Here is a 17,553-nt window from a genome sequence, read left to right on the forward strand (position 1 = left end):
TGCAGGGGTTCTAATATTCTGCTAATGACAATGATGGAGTCTACAAGCCTGCAAAAACTGCCAGAAATGTCTTTTTATTTTACTATTCATCTTTTATTTCTTTTTGAAACATCAACACAAATCGATATAGCATCAAAACATGTCATATTACCAATATACAAACAAAAAAATATCATACAACACAAAATTAAAAATAAAACAGGAGTATATATGAAATGAAACCATTAAAACACAAATATATTCAAACAGAGCACTATACCAAGCAATGGCGTCCCAGTCGTCGTCATAAAGGTTTTGCAGCGCTAAGTTTGACTTTATTTACAGCGTTCCTTCCATTTGGATATAGTATTTTCTGGATTAAAATACAATAAGCTTTGCAAAACTATGATCTGACAGTGTTTTGAAGAAAATGCTCAAGTATGAAACGCTCAGAACAAACACACTCGACCTTGATTTTAACTGAAGCAATGCAGGTTTAGTAGAAAGATACACAAGTAATGCGGTCACTGGGGCAGGAGGCGGCTGGATGGGATGTGGGTCACAGATGGAATCCAAACACTTTCACCCACCTTCTATTGGCTGAATATGATTTTCTCATTAAGACAAACTGAAAACGCACACATCACTTTGGCTGGTTTGACTCCTTTTCTCACAAAAGGTTGGGCTGTGATGTACTATGTGTCGACCCGCAGTCACTAACTCCAGTCTGTTAAATCAATATACACTCAACGTAAACAGAATCTCAGCTTTTATACAGCTGTGCTCTGCCATTCAAACATTTAGAGCCACAAACCACATGCAAGTTTCATACCATACCAGCATATTAAACATAATTGGATAAAATATGAATGCATAACTTAAACAGTTCCAGCCATCTTTTGGAAAAAGAAAACATAATGCCAACCAGAGGATTTCTGGCCAGCCCGAAGGAGTTTAGTCACTTTTCGTGTCCCTGTAAATGTACTGACAACCAATTTTAAAATGCTCAATATATTCAAGTACAAATGTGATTTCAATCTGATTTAAAGCCTTGTTTTCACCAGCATATCTTCGCATTCTCTATCTGTAGCGGCTAACAACGTGACTTATTTGCCGCTGCTGTCGTAGTGATGCCATTACAAATGACACCAGCAGAGGCAGGGCCGATCTGTGCAGCACGTAATGCCATTAATTATGAGATCACAATCCAGGGCGCATCACAGCTGGGCCGACTATGCAGGAAAGTGCTGCTCCATCAGTAATCTGTAATCTGTGTGGGCGTTGTCCTTCCGTCAGTCCTCCTGCCTACGCTAAAAATCTCTCCTACAGCTGTTACCGTGCTTCTCCGCAAACAATATAGAGTCTGGCCAACAGCTGGAATGCCATTACATTACATAATGATGACATCCACAGTAAACTCATAAAATTTCTAGGATAACAATAACATACACCTTCGAGCTCAAACAACATTTAGATAAAATATTTATTTGTCATTGAAGTCATATATTAAAAATAACCCCTGCAATTCAAAGGTCACTTGAAAAAAACAACAAACCTAAACTTTAAGACAGTGTCTTGTTATTTGGAGCAAAGGGTGCTATTTGGCAATATATAATTACAAAGAGCGAGAGCGCTAGCAGAGAGGTGAGGAGGAATATTGATATTGATTATGAATCAGTGTAAAGAGTAAAGAATAAAGAGGCCACGTGTCTCAGAAGAAAATGGCACTTATTTTCTCCAGCTCATATCTAACTTTTTTAATGCCATAGTGTCATTAGTGCAGGATTAAGATGGTATAATGCAGGCACGGTTATCTGTACGAATCCATTTTCCACGGGTGAATACAAAAAATGCATTTCTTTCAGCGATGGCCTAAAATCACAACTAAAACAACACAAATAATAGCTTGGACAGTTAAAGAATCAACCTCACTCCTCCCTCACTTTATTTGTAACATCTACATTCTTTTCACGCTCCTCATTTCCGTGCTGTAGCAAACATTTCCTTTTTCCTTAGAAAGAACTCTGCCCTGCCTCGGTTTCAGCAATCTGGCAACCATGTGACATAAATCTGATCTTTCACTGTTATCTAAATGTGAAATAACCAGAACCACAGCCTGAACTTCCATGTTGAGGTCGGGGAAAAAAGATCCGATTCTTCCGTGGCTGCTAAAAACTTGAGAAGGGCTACAGGAGTAAGGGTTAGCCTCTGAGTGTGTGTTTGAGTCTCAGAACTCATCATCAGAGCTGAGTAGAAGGGTCTTTTCATTGTCCCCGCGGGTGCTGATGTTACTGTGGCTGCGGGAGAGCGGTGGCCCTCCACTTCGCTCTAACGTAGACTGCTGGGTGTACTGCTGATAAGCTGGGGAGAAGTTGTGGATGGCGTCCTGGACCATGTCTCCTGGATTCATCGTCTCCTTCAGGCTGCTGGAAATGCTCTTCATTGGGGCACAGCGACCTGGAGGTGTGATGGGAAGGTGGTAAATATTAAAAAGAGACACTGAATGGAAGCAATACATGAGCGAAAAAGGAAAGAAACTAAGTTTCCATCCCAACTGCCAGCTGGATTGTCCAAATAAACCTAAGCATTGTTGCAAAGAATATAAAATATATTAAGATAAATATTATCCCTCCATCTGGCATATTTATTATCAAGGCAAGGGTTTACGACAAGGGTAGGACCACAGACTGAACAAAGTGGGAAGGTGGAATTAGGTGACTGCAAAATAAATGAGAGAACACAAAACAACACAGCGAAATATCCATCATTTCAAAATCTAATGGAAACATAAATATCTGTATTTTCTATACAATGCTGAAAATGAAACACTGAACTGAAACACATAACACAAGCGATGGAAATGCAATATTTTTTTAAACCACAATCAAGGAGAAAAAAAAGACATCAAATTCCATTTTAACATAAACAACTGAGTCACATACAGACAAAACATAGCTAACATCAGACGTACCGTACTGTCCATAGATAGGAAATGAGCCTTGAGTGCCGCAGAGTGAAGGAGGAGGAAAAGGAGAGAAAGAGATAAGAAACACAAGAAGGTCAAGATGAAAATAAAAGAATAGAAAAGAGGGCAGATGAAAAGAGAACAACTCAAAAATAAACAGATTGTTGAAGATAGGAATCAAAGTAAAGAGGAAGGGACACAAAGAGTGAGGTCAGATTAGCTTTGAAAGACTTCATCAAGAACCCTCTGTTAATCACATAATAACAATACTATAATACTGTTAGTTGCTCTTTGAACATTTCACTCTCTACCACAACCAGACATCAACGCACACACATAAACATGCCGCTTACCATATGAATCCAGCCTTTTGTCCATGTAGACCTTGTAAGTAAAAGCATGGCGCAAAGCAATAGCAGCAAAGAACATCTCAATGCAGATGATGAAGTTTTGGTAGCCAGCAGCAACTGTTCCTTCCCCCACAGAGAAATCAGCAGAGTTGATCTGGGGGATAGCGCCACACTTCTCCAGGATGGCCAGCAACATCCCTGAAATATACAAAGATAAGATATGAAAACATAAATCAAAACACTGATGTATTACTCCATGAGAGTTCAGCAACATTTGAATCTGTGCATGGAAATGCCCAAAACTGGCACTAAAATAAACATATTTGGACCTGGCACAAAAAACCTTTTTGGTCTGTAAAGCTAACAGACAGGTTGCTTTAAACAGTAAAAACTCTTTCAATGTTAGCGCCAGAGCCACACCGATTAGTGAATACTGAGAGACAAAATGAGCAGCTGTCTACTGGGGTTCTTTTCCATTAATTAAAGTCACTATGTTTGAGGTTGCAGTTCCTTATATGACATATATTGTAGTTTCCTCTGTGATTAATTCTTCAAACAACCCATCAAAGAATTCTGTGCTCCAGTTTTGGTGGGTTGTTTTTAGCACAAAATAGCAGGTATCTGTGTTGGTATGAACCCTTCATGGAGTCTAACCAAGCTTGGTAGGGTTAGATGAAAAATTTGCACTCCACCACATCATCCAAAATTGTCCATTCTGGCAAAAGCACAGCGGCAACAGCAATGATGCAAGAATCAAGGCTTCAAAATGTAAGAGAACCAGTGGCTATATCCATCTGTTATATACAGCCTAGGCTAGGGAGCCGGGGACTGAAGAGATCACCTCTCACTGGGACTGTTTCTACAGTATCTACAGTATAGTGACTAGAATGAGCAGTCTTCCTTGTTCCAACTCGCAACTCTTCAAGTCTGAGTTTACATTGGTCACCTTTGCTAGGTTTCCAGTTGTGTATAACAAGCTACTTCCAAGGTGAATTAAGAGAGGATGTATAAAGTTAATACACACACACTTACCCTGCCAGAAGGAGAGAAAGATGACTGACTTGACCATGAAGAACTTGAGCACTGGGTTATACGGGACGAGCAGCTCACGTGTGGCAAAGTAGAAGAGGAAGAGAGCGTAGAGGGACAGACTCACAGAGATGTTGTAGATAATTGTGATATACAAGTAGCCACTAGCCACACTGGAGGAGACAGAAAAAAAAAAGATTATATAAATGCAAAATCAAACAGTCATTTCAACTAAAGCTAAACACTAAGATGCTGATGCTCTGGTTGACAGTGCTGTGGAAACATACTTGAAGTCTCCATCTCTGTATTTCCCAAAGGCCTGAAGGATGACAGTGATCACTGCCATCAGTGGTTTTACCACGCAGAACTGGAGAGTTGCCTGCACAGAAGTGAAAGACATAACAGTTGATGATGTGTGATACCTACAGTCATTCAAGCTTAAAATATTTGCAAGTAGATATTTTGGGTATGCTTACGAACACGTTACACTTTTAGTAAATGGAGAAAACATGTATTAATACTTGTCTGTCACAGTGGACACCACAACACTCAAACAGAGTCAGTACAACCTAAACCTCCACCCAAACTAAAACACTCATACCTGTTTGCAAAACCTGAGGAAGCCAATGGAGTAGGTCCTGCCCCACAGACAGCATGTCCCATACATACAGCTTGACCTAAAGTGACATACAGGTTAAAAAATACACACACACACACACACACCATGAAACTGAAGTAACCAATTATATGGGCAATTATACTATGAAAAGGAATCAGACTTACTCGATGGGTTTCCCTCTGATTTCAGCCATTATGGCGCTCTCTCCTCCCAGATACTCGTAACACAAACTCAGGAAGTTGTAGATGACAAAAGCTGGAGAGGATGACACAGAGAAAAGGTTACAGTTTTCCAAAGTGGCTCTCTGCATCTGGAAAACAATTGCCAGATTTAAATTTTTTTTTTTTTTTTTTTTAAACTGGAGTTAAGCTGCATCAGAAAGCACAAATGAGAAACTGCGTCATCAAACTAAGGAACTGCATATCAGTGATATGACAGGAAGAGAAACCGCAACCTTCATAATCTTGCAGGATTTAGAACTCCAAAAACTAAGCAAACAAGCTAAAAAAATACACTGAAATGACAGATATACAATGTGATCAACACACAGTGGTAGAGCTCAGGCAGTAGAGTAGCTCACCTACTAATCAGAAGGTTGGTGGTTGCTGCTCCAGTCTGCACGGGCAACATACTACTAACCCCAATTTGTTATCCAGCAGAGTATGATTGTGTGTGAATGTTAGGTAGAAAACACTTACACAGGAAAGACATAGAAAAAAGTACTTGTGTGAATGGGTGAACGAGGCAAGTTGTAAAGCACTCTGAGTGCTCATTTAGTGAGATATAAGAATCAGTCCATCTATCACACTAGTAAAGGAATTACTATGCTTTAATAACTCTGTGTAACTCTAATAGTAACAGTTAGATTTTGCTGACTCTATTTCAGAACTGCTGAGACTGCCATTTCTAGACAGGAAGTGAAACTTATCAGTAGTCTTATGAATGACTAGCAAACACAGAACGAGCCTTTGACTGTGCATCCAGGCACAGTAATTCTTCTATGCAGCAAAAAACACCCTGCAACAGTAAAAGCTTGTGACAGTAAACGCTTACTGAGAGCAGTGTTGGTCAAGTAATACCTAATTACTGATTACTTCCCCAAAAAAGTAATCCCGTTACTTTACTGATTACTTATTTCCAAAAGTAATTAATTACTTAGTTACTTTTTAAAAACACGATTTACAACCTGAATAGGTGATAAAGTGATAGATCTTTCAGCCCAATTCTACTTTTTCTACATAATCCATCATACAAAATGTAATCAAATGGAAAAGTCTCTTTTTAAAACTTGTTTTATTAGTTTTAATCTTTTAACTTTATGCATCAAGCAAAAATTTAATTATATGCAACATTCTCTGACTGGAAGAAATTTGTTTAATATTTAAACCTATTTTCTGCACATTCCAGCACATAAAATATAAATATATATATATATATATATTTTTTGTGTTTACATTCACTCTTTCAAATAGATGCAAGTAAAACACAACAGACAATAAATAGAGTCAAAGACTAGCGGTCCTGTTGCTCTATTTTCACCTGTAAAGCAGGAGTGGGGTAGGCAGAGGTTTACCCTGGTGCAGGTGAGCCGCGGTCAGTTGAAGAATCCGCGAGTTTCTCTGTGAGTTTCCCATTACGTCGTTGCGCACTCAATGCTTGCTCGGAAGTTTAAGGGTTTTTTTCGCTGTAAAAAGAAGTTTTCTTCCCACGCACAACGGACGCTAATGTTTTTGTCACTTTTTATGGAATCAAACTCAAAGGTCAGTACTTCCACGCTTTAAACTCTGCACGCTCATACTCTCTCCTGCACTCGATATATGATCCATTGTTGATCTGCACGCAACTGTTGTCACAAACGTCGCACTTGCTTACGTCACTGTCATGAGACATTCTCGCAAAAAAAAAAAAAAAAAAAAAAAAAAAAAAAAAAAAAAATCACGGTTTTAGTAACGCAGTGTTCCTACGTGAAAGTAACGGTAATCTAATTACCGTTTTTGCAATAGTAATCCCTTACTTTATTCGTTACTTGAAAAAAGTAATTGGGTTACAGTAACGCGTTACTGCCCATCTGACTGAGAGAGAACATTTTTTTGCCAGAAATAAAAAAAACCCAAAAAAACAATTTACAGTTATATATGTAGACCATTGTGTAATTCATCATTATCTGATATCAAAAATGTAAAAACATTCTCCTGGATTTAATATCCATTATTCTTTAAAAATCTAAATATTTTTAGAAAAATCTCAACAAAGCATATAGGGCAGTTGCATCATACAGTGGGGCAAAAAAGTATTTAGTCAGCCACCGATTGTGCAAGTTCCCCCACCTAAAATGATGACTGAGGTCAGTAATTTGCACCAGAGGTACACTTCAACTGTGAGAGACAGAATGTGAAAAAAAAAAAAATCCATGAATCCACATGGTAGGATTTGTAAAGAATTTATTTGTAAATCAGGGTGGAAAATAAGTATTTGGTCAATAACAAAAATACAACTCAATACTTTGCAATAACAGGGGTCAAACGTTTACTATAGGTCTTTACCAGGTTTGCACACACAGTAGCTGGTATTTTGGCCCATTCCTCCATGCAGATCTTCTCGAGAGCAGTGATGCTTTGGGGCTGTCGCCGAGCAACACGGACTTTCAACTCCCACCACAGATTTTCTATGGGGTTGAGGTCTGGAGACTGGCTAGGCCACTCCAGGACTTTCAAATGCTTCTTACGGAGCCACTCCTTTGTTGCCCGGGCGGTGTGTTTTGGATCATTGTCATGTTGGAAGACCCAGCCTCGTTTCATCTTCAAAGTTCTCACTGATGGAAGGAGGTTTTGGGTCAAAATCTCACGATACATGGCCCCATTCATTCTGTCCTTAACACGGATCAGTCGTCCTGTCCCCTTGGCAGAAAAACAGCCCCATCCGGTTGTTCAGTCTGACGTCACTAGCCGTGTCTGGGTCTAAACTCCGCTGCAGGTCCATATATCAAACGATCACTATGGGATTACTGAGAGTTGAAAAACTGTCTAAAGTCTTTCATCTTTAATAAAATGATCAGCGTTCTGCTCTACCAGGTGTAACAATTGAGTTTAACATCCAGGCATCCATGAAAACGGAATTTATGACATTTAACGGAGTTAGAAGTTAGCAGGGAGTTAGCTCGCTAGCTTCTATCTAAATACAATATAGCATGTCCTGACTGTGGGGTTTTGGAAACAAATTAAAATGTACAGCTCTGCTATCACTTCCAGCATAAATGAAGACAGAAAACTAAACAGCAGTGACGTTTGTAGGGTTACTGAAGTTGGGCTAGCTGGTATATAATGATGTGCTACGTGACCGCTAGCGACACAGCTATGTTAGCATAATATAAACAAGCTAACTTTTTTTCCACTCGATAAAAGTTAATGTGAGTGTTCTCGGTGGTCAGGAACAAATATAATCGCATGGCAGGATGCTGTAAAAGGACCAAACTTCAGCCAGGAGAACAACTGAGATAATCCATCCACAATACGAGGTTAGTCATTCATATACTGCTGCATGGGCTGGGCTGTAGTTACATCGTAAGGTTTTAAAAACTGAGCTTAAATAAATGATTAGCGGTAATAAAAGCCGAGGGAGGTCAACAGTGATCACTGACTGTTTTAGAAGCTTTTTGAGATTAAATAGAAGAAAATACATAACATTAAACATGTTAACAACACAAAAGCCATATTAAACGCAGACTACTTTAGACCCGGAAGTAGGATTCGTCGCGTCATCACTGAACAACCGGATAGCATGATGTTTCCACCCCCATGCTTCACAGTAGGTATGGTGTTCTTGGGATGCAACTCAGTATTTGTCTTCCTCCAAACACGACGAGTTGAGTTTATACCAAAAAGTTCTACTTTGGTTTCATCTGACCACATGACATTCTCCCAATCCTCTGCTGTATCATCCATGTGCTCTCTGGCAAACTTCAGACGGGCCTGGACATGCACTGGCTTCAGCAGCGGAACACGTCTGGCACTGCGGGATTTGATTCCCTGCCGTTGTAGTGTGTTACTGATGGTGACCTTTGTTACTTTGGTCCCAGCTCTCTGCAGGTCATTCACCAGGTCCCCCCGTGTGGTTCTGGGATCTTTGCTCACCGTTCTCATGATCATTTTGACCCCACGGGATGAGATCTTGCGTGGAGCCCCAGATCGAGGGAGATTATCAGTGGTCTTGTATGTCTTCCATTTTCTGATGATTGCTCCCACAGTTGATTTTTTCACACCAAGCTGCTTGCCTATTGTAGATTCACTCTTCCCAGTCTGGTGCAGGTCTACAATACTTTTCCTGGTGTCCTTCGAAAGCTCTTTGGTCTTGGCCATGGCGGCGTTTGGAGTCTGACTGTTTGAGGCTGTGGACAGGTGTCTTTTATACAGATGATGAGTTCAAACAGGTGCCATTCATACAGGTAACGAGTGGGGGACAGAAAAGCTTCTTACAGAGGACGTTACAGGTCTGTGAGAGCCAGAGATTCTCCTTGTTTGAGGTGACCAAATACTTATTTTCCACCCTAATTTACGAATAAATTCTTTACAAATCCTACCATGTGGATTCATGGATTTTTTTTTTTCACATTCTGTCTCTCACAGTTGAAGTGTACCTCTGGTGCAAATTACTGACCTCTGTCATCATTTTAAGTGGGGGAACTTGCACAATCGGTGGCTGACTAAATACTTTTTTGCCCCACTGTATTCTGTGCGGTGGTCAGTGGTTTACTTTCTATTTTGCTGAGGAGTAACACGCAATTTAAAAAAACTGACTGGGCTGCACAGTGATCGCAGTTTTCCTGCTGGCCCAGGTGTTTGTCGGCTAATCTAAGGGTAATCCACAGACTCAGGCTCCCTGCTGCCTCAGCTTTCTTTACAGTTGAAAGCTGCTGAGCTTAAAAGTAAGCCTGTGATTGCAGCACATGGACGACAATTGGGTCCTGGGTTTTTCAGTACTGCATAATTACAGATACAGTATGTTTTAACTCTGAAACAAGAACATACGAAGAAGCTAATATTCTTTTGAATGGCTTCTCCACGTAAACCTAAGGTTTGAACAGTGGGTGGGTTGGGCTTTTGTGCCTAGATCACAATGTCATCATCATAAAGGGTACAAAAAAACTGACATGGAGTCCTTAGAGCAGTTTGAAATCTGAGCTTCTGTCTCACTGGGGTTACGTGCACGTACACCGACATCCTAACCTAAAACTCTGTTTATGTTTATTATAAGCATCCACTACTAGTTACCAACAATATACTATAAATGACAGAAAATACCAAAAAGCACTTTGAATAATGGTGGGATACATCATGATTTATCTGCTTAGAAGTGAGATGCCTTCTCAAGCATTTGCTCTTTTTCCACTCAGTTGCTAGGATACCTGTCCCCCCTCCCTGCAATCCCAACAGGCCATGGAGACATGAGAACAAAGATGGCAACCTTTGTAAATGAACACACTGTAAAGGCCCTCTGTTAGTGGGCACAGCACATAAATTCTTACACCCTCACACTTACTCTCATTGTTGTGTTAAATGCTGACCATACTGTGATGGCACATGTGGCAGCGTATATTCCTGCGTGCAACATAATAGGCTAGTGTATTTAATTTGACTCTGTTACTTTGTCCACTCACCTTCATAGCAGTCTCGGACTGTGTCGAAGTACACGTAATACTCCTCATTGGTGAAGAAAAGCAGGCTGAGCCAGGAGTCAAAGGCATAGATGGGAACTATGAAGAGGATCCTAACTATGTGCCGCTGCTCGTTTGGAGAGCTGTAGTAACGTAGGTGCATGTAGATCTGAAAAAGAAAAAGAGGTTAGAGAAACATAAGTTCATCTAAACATATAAAGTCATTTATTTAGAAATCTAAGATTAAACTGCTCCTATAAAAGACACCATCATCTAACAAGGAGCTCCATATGCTGGAAAAAGCCTCCATAACTTAAAGACAAAATTAAACGAGCAAGTAAATATTGTGCAGCACTGGCAAAGGTGTATCTACACTCACCACCCATTTGATTAGTTACTGAAGTTAGGTAGTTGCTGAAGTTCGAATTGAGCATGAGAACGAAGAAGAAATGTAAATTATGTGACTTTAAACTTAGCATGGTTGTTAAGGCCAGATGGGCTGAGTATTTCACAAAGTGCTGATCTATTGGGATTTTCCCACACAACCATCTGTAGGGTTTACAGAGAATGGTCTGAAAAAGAGAAAACATCCTGTGAAAATGCCCTGTTAATGTCAGAGAAGACCGAGAAGAATGATCAGGTTACTTTCAGCTGATTGGAACACAACAGTAACTCAAATAACTACTTGTTACAGCCAAGGCACAATACGGTCGACCTTGATGAGCTAGAGCAAATTGGAAAAACAATGCTTGATCTGATGCAACATTCAGATAGTAGGTCCACACAACATGGATGGACCTATCCTGCCTTGTATCAAAGTTTAAGGCTGGTGGTGGTGGTGTAAAGGTATTCAGGGTTATTTTCTTGACATACTTTGGACCACCAACTGCGCATCATTTAAAGGTGAAAGCCTACAGTATATCGATCTTTTAATGACTGCTTCCAGCAGGATAACGCACCACGTTGCAAAGCTCAAATCATCTCAAAATGGTTTCGTGAACATGATAAGATCACCGTACTGAAATGGTCTCCACAGTCACCAGATTTCAATCAAATAGAGCTCCTTTGGGATGTGGTGAAATGTAAAATTCACATCATGGATGTGGAGCTGACAAATCTGCACCAATTGTGTGATGTCATGTCAATGTTGACCAAAATCTCTGCTAAAAATCAATGCCATGAAGAATTCAGGCAATTCTGACGGCAAAAGCAGGTCCAACCAGGTATTAGCAACATGTACCGAACAAAATGGTCAGTAAATTTAAACCTGCTCATGAGAGCATCTACACCTATAAAAACAGAGATAATGAAAAACCCTGTTGACATGCTATGTATGGGCTGCATAAACAAAGAAGGAAAATGGTATCAGGTTTCCACCAACAACCTAATGTACCACGTAATATTTCTAATTTTTAAAATGCAAACATACTGTATTTAAACTTGCCTATATAATGATTAAATTTCCTAAACTTTATTTAAAGTTTAGTTTAAAAAAAAAATAGGACCTAAACTAAAACATGGTAAAGTCTGGCAGGGAGCGTGTTTGGGGCCTGCACATAGAGTGAGACAAAAGCTATCAGTGTCATGGAAAAGGGCGTGCTGGTACTGACCAAATAAAAGCGTCAATGCAAAAATGAAATGTGACCCAATAATTGTTTTATCTTGATTTTCTTGTTTTTATAATAATTGAAGCCAAAAATTGTAACTGAAAAAAATGGGTTAGTAGTTGTCACATTAAAAAACAACAACAAAGAAACAAAAAACAACTAAAAGCACAACATGGATCAGTTTTCTCACTGCAAAACCACAGTTCAAAATGTGCTAGGTAATCAGGGTGGCCCAAAGTAATGGCTACCTCATGAAACCTGCATGTGTGCAGTCAGTATACACTTGCCAGAGTCTGATACTGGAATAGAGTGAGTTTGCAGGGTGTGTGTTGTGAGTGTGTGCTTGATGGGGGTAACTGATACTGAGCTTTTATCACTCCTTTTCAGAGAAGCAGATGGCAGGAAGGACAGGGTGGGCTGCTGTCACCAGCACCTCTGTCTGCGCCCTGTGGCTCTTTTCCACTTACACAATGTCCACACCTATCACCTTTCCTGGCCTGTAAACAGACACACCTCTGGTAAAATAACAAACATTGAAAGGGGAGGGGGGGACAACACACCAGGCCAGACAGTGCACTCACAGGCAATCGTTGTTAGGTGACCCTACTTTCAGCACACACATCTCCTGCTCCTGTACGGTGTTATACTCAAGCCAGGAGCACCTGTTGCCAGAGCGACACAAGGCTATTCTTTAACCGAGTGTGTGAAGAGCATCGGCAAACAATGGAAGAGAAATCATTCAACTATGCCTCGAGGTACAATAGATCCCCCTTACATAAAAGGGATGTTACCTGAATGCTTCAGTGTAACATGAGGGCTGACAAACAAAGAAACCTGACAAGGTAAACTGCTCTTATTCCATGAATTGCAGTTCTCTGCAGGGCTCGCACACAGCACTCCACAGGCTTTTAGTACTGCTGAGGTCTTGCCATACAGCCATCGTAAATTGTCCCAAGCTGGATAAATTTAAGAGGGCCAGATTAAATTCAGTCAATCAAACTTGGCACTCTCGTGTGTTCGTGCTCAAGGTTGCCACAAACTAGAATATTCCAAGTTTTTACAGCCTGCAAGGAAAATTTATAGCATGTTGTTTTGCCCATCTCTTTTTCACTGCACTTATGTAATCGTACTACTGCCAGCCCCAAATAAAACACAAAGACATGTATTCGTTTTACTTGTTTCTAATGTTTAATGCTTGCAGCCATCTTAAACCTGGCTCCTAAAGGCTGCTTTAAAGATTTAAATGTGGCTCGGTGACTAAAGACACTAGACTAGGACAAAACTCAATGTCAGCAATTTAGGATGACTGTCTCCCTGCTCCCCGCAAGTCAGTGGAATTAAAGCCATAAAGAAGTAAATATTTCTGAGCTGTGGCAATGGGAGCTTTTTTCATATGATGTCTCCTGCAGCTAACACAACTGGGCATGGTAACAAACAGCAGAGTAGGTTTAGCTGTCTGTGTCAGTCCACATTTCAGCAGGAATTGTCAGTATACAGCCTAGATGCATCAAACTTGTTTTCCAAACAACAACAAATTAGATCCACGTGGCACAATTTGGCTTGCAATGAACCTGTAATGTTGCTGAAATCTCACCATGTGTAGGAGCCTTTAGAAAGCAGATTGTAGATGAGAATAAGTACTTATTTAACTTCTTCACGAACACAGTGTAGCCAATTCATGGGAATGGGATGTTATTTATCACCTTCACATCAAAAACAAAACAAATTTGCAGACAGAAAATCCCATAATATTTGGAAGAAGAATATTTCCTCATATGAAGCACATAACACTACATGTGCTTGGTGTGTGAACATCCACATAAAGAGTCAACCAACCTTTAATTAAGTCTAAATAAAATCAAACAATCATGATCATGATTCAAATTTGGGTTTTGAGTCACTTACCCAAAACACTGACATTGAGATCAATGTTTCGGGTAAGTGCTATGGGCAAAGACGGGAAAACAGATGTAACCACATTGAATGAAACCATTAACAACATGTTAGCAAAGAGTGCATTTGAGTTTTGCCTAGTGACATATTTTGACCAAATAAAAAGCATAACCTGGTTATTCCTTTAGTGAAACCACCACATAGTCAACAGGTTCCCAAATACCCTTGGACTGTAGAAAGAACTCTCAAAACCCTGTAATTATTATTATTTAACCTCTTAGATCACAGTTTACCCTCTCACAGGTAGCTGTTAGTGGAACATTTCATTTAAACCCGCTGACCATTTAACCACTCTGCTTACCTGGTGGCATGTGATCAGAAGAGCTGTCCAAACAAAAAACCCTGATATAGTTTGGGCAGTGGAGGTCATGAGGAAAATTGGCTCATCTGGTGTTACCACTGGGGTTTTAGGCACCCATGATGTGTTGGATCCTTGTGGGGCTGTAGTGGCTGGGGACCCCAGGGTGAGGCCGCTAGGAGAGTCATTCTCCAACCTCTCTGACAGCCGCTTGACTCGCCACCAAAGCTGACTCATCTGAATGAAGAAAGGACACTTCATCAACAAATATGCTTCTTGTATCACACTTAATTTACCCTCGACATTTTTAATAGCATGCATCGATCAACAGAACATGTTCCAGTTTGTAAAGCCTGAATAAAACACTCTTGATGTGTAAATGCATCTCAGTGGGCTCGTGCGGCCAACGACCTAAATCTCATGCCAATATCTGCCGAAGCTGGAACGAGAAAACAGCAAAAGATAAAGAGCAGAGCAAAGTAGGACAGTGCACAAAAAAGTGCAAATGACACTGCACGGCTGGCAGACGTATGAAGCCAGATCAAATGGAAGGAGTGAAAAGAGGAAGCACAAGGTAGGCGGGTGAGGAGGCACTGGTGAAAACGGGCAAAAAACACACACATCAAGACATGGAGCAGAGGGCTGAAAAATCCCTAAATCACACAGTGACAGATCCGTAAGATCTGGTGACCCAGTTTCTCCTCTTCTTGTTCCCAGTGCTCTGCTCTGGGCAGAATGAAGTGGAGTGCAGCTAGAAATAGCACTATGCACAAACATATCTCATGAGAGTAGTGAAACACCTTTGCACAAATTAGTCAAAAAACGCAGAACTAACACGATCATGCCTGTGGCTGCATGTGGTTGGTGAAAGCTGAAAGCAGTAGAAATTAAAGGAAACAACTGCACGCAAATGTACATTAGGAAAATGGATAAAGGTGTTCTGAAGTTTCTATTCCACAAAGCTAATGGAACAGCCTCAGAATCTTGGGGGCTGGAGGGTATCCAGGCTGTGCATCCTGAACAGGCCCATCACATGGCCAGACACATCCATGCTCTCATTCACACCTATAACCAATTTAGGCACAGGGGGAGCACACAAACTCCACACAGCTGCCTGAGTACACCACTTCTGCAGCTCATAATGACATAATTATGAGCTGCAGAAGTGGCATTCATCTCATAATTACACAGGACTGATGAGGACAAGTGAAAACTAGACAGGCGACCGGCCAAACCGGCACTCACAACATCACACACACATCGAGACAGATGCTCTGCTACACTCCCCCGCCCCCAATCATCAAATTACATCTCCCTGCAACCGTCATCTCTCCACCTACGTCAATGTCTTGGCACAGATTTTCAGGAAGGCAATAATCTAATAGTTTGCAGTGAAAACTAATTTCACAATGACTTTCAAAGCCTCCTGAAACACCAGCTAAATATAGGGTGATTGCACAGTGTTGTCATGGATGACTCATGCCACTTTGCCAAAGCCTAAATCAGCTTGTGGCAATGCAGCAACTGGGAATGAGCCAGTGTGTCGCTCTCTCTCTCTCTCTCTCTCTCTCTCTCACACACACACACACACACACACACACACACACACACACACACACAAGAATATGTTTTAGTTGAAAACAAAACAAACAAACAAAAAACAAACAAACCCAGAAATAAATTTAGAACCCTACAGACAATTCAGTCTAAATGCTTTGCTTGTTTTTAATACCACCACAAAGACACAAGTAGAATATTGTTATTAGCATTATTATTGATTTTAGTTGTACTAGTAAATATTATTATTTGAGTAATTAAAGAGGTTTCAGTGTGATCAGGATCACGTTGATTTAACAGCTGAATTTCTATGTCCAAAATGATAATGTTATGTTTGGTTTTGCCATGTTCTGGTAAGTAAACAGTTAGAAAATGACTTTATTTATAGTATGTAAATCAGTTAAAACATGCCATGTTAAAATAAACATACAAATGATCTGCATATTATCCGTATTAAAGTCTGTGCTCACTGCTGTGCATACGCAATGGAGATGATCAGCACCTTGCACTTACACCTCGCTGGTTCCCAGTGGGCCACAGACAAGACAGATCATCAGTCCTGGTGACTGCACCCGGGGAAAGATTTCAAAACATGCATTGTACTTCGACATCAATCGAATTGGCAGTCTTTGTGACAAGAATTAAGACTTCAGGCCAGGAAAGCTGTCTGAAACATACTGTAACACACCAGGGCACCGAGGCTGTGTTCAGCCAGATGAAGTGAACACAACAGGATTCAGCAGTGGTTACAAGTCATTTTTATAGTGTTAAGAGCAGATTAAAGAAAATACACAAAGGACGAGAAGTCAAGCTTCCCAGCTTTCAACCCTTCGTATTAGCACGGCTGTGTGCACTATACATGCAATATCAGACAGGTGAAAAATTCAGGCGGGATAACAGTTAGCACACAAATGCTGATTTATGACAAGGTATTTGAGCCATTCCGTTATGAGTGTTAGGAAAGACACAATAAAAGCGGAAAATTACAGCCGCTGATCGGCGCTCATGACTCCGTGCTGCCGCTTTGCTTACCTCCTCTGCAGTTGTTTGATGTGCGCCGATTTGAATCCAGGCATCAACTTAGCTCATCGTCTCGAATCCAATCTCGAGCCTTTCGGGAGTATAAAAAGTTACCGAGCCAAGCTATTGCATTCAAACGAGGGAAAGCCACGTATGTAATCACTGCATCTTTCTTTCAATTCCGGAAACTGGCTTCTTCTGCGGGAAGAGTCGACAGCTGAGCTTTAATGACGCCGACCTCAGCTGCTAACCAGTGTTAGCGAGCCCTTTTCTAGCCTAACACAAACTTAGCAGTTACTTCTTCCAGTAGAGACAAACCAAAGACGTATAACACGGTTTTAGAAAGCTTTAAATAAAACACGACGCTGAGGTGTAAACTGAGAAAATAACTGGTATTAGCTTGCCATTTCCAATCCAATGCTAATGGACTACTAACGCCGTTATTTCACCCACATCAGCAGCAGCAGTTCTCTGTATCAACAGCAGCGACTCCGCTCAGCGCATGCGCAGTCACGCCTTTGTCGTT

The 17,553-nt window shown here is 40.7% G+C and overlaps 1 protein-coding gene across 2 annotated transcripts; it reads right to left on the minus strand.

Annotated features, from left to right (window-relative positions):
* Positions 1-73: 73 nt before the first annotated feature.
* Positions 74-17,512, minus strand: LOC147332126 (transmembrane protein 184B-like). 2 transcript variants are annotated; one of them, XM_086288541.1, is made up of 10 exons: positions 17,040-17,512; positions 14,454-14,687; positions 10,596-10,761; positions 5,107-5,197; positions 4,925-5,000; positions 4,611-4,702; positions 4,327-4,496; positions 3,298-3,492; positions 2,951-2,977; positions 74-2,436 (listed from the first exon to the last, which is right to left on the minus strand). In XM_086288541.1, the coding sequence occupies exons 2-10, from the start codon at positions 14,685-14,687 to the stop codon at positions 2,207-2,209; spliced, it is 1,281 nt and encodes a 426-aa protein (XP_086144667.1). In that variant the 5' UTR covers positions 17,040-17,512; the 3' UTR covers positions 74-2,206. The 2 variants fall into 2 exon arrangements, with proteins under 2 accessions (XP_086144667.1, XP_086144668.1); XM_086288542.1 differs by lacking the exon at positions 2,951-2,977 and having other exon boundaries at positions 75-2,436.
* Positions 17,513-17,553: the final 41 nt, after the last annotated feature.

The sequence above is a fragment of the Aulonocara sp. 'chitande type north' Nkhata Bay genome, linkage group LG4 (assembly GCF_057382095.1).
Source record: "Aulonocara sp. 'chitande type north' Nkhata Bay isolate Kocher_YH1m ecotype deep benthic linkage group LG4, A_spYH_male_GT1.1, whole genome shotgun sequence".
In the NCBI taxonomy this organism is placed as follows: Eukaryota; Metazoa; Chordata; class Actinopteri; order Cichliformes; family Cichlidae; genus Aulonocara; species Aulonocara sp. 'chitande type north' Nkhata Bay.

Bases quoted from the DNA above. Each gene is read 5' to 3' on its own strand.
- LOC147332126 (XM_086288541.1), bottom strand. From the start codon at position 14,687: ATGAGTCAGCTTTGGTGGCGAGTCAAGCGGCTGTCAGAGAGGTTGGAG. The intron at 5,001-5,106 runs GTAAGTCTGATT...ATGTCACTTTAG, and splicing joins ATCAGAGGGAAACCCATCGA to GTCAAGCTGTATGTATGGGA. The intron at 2,978-3,297 runs GTAAGCGGCATG...GCGGCACTCAAG, and splicing joins CAAAAGGCTGGATTCATATG to GCTCATTTCCTATCTATGGA.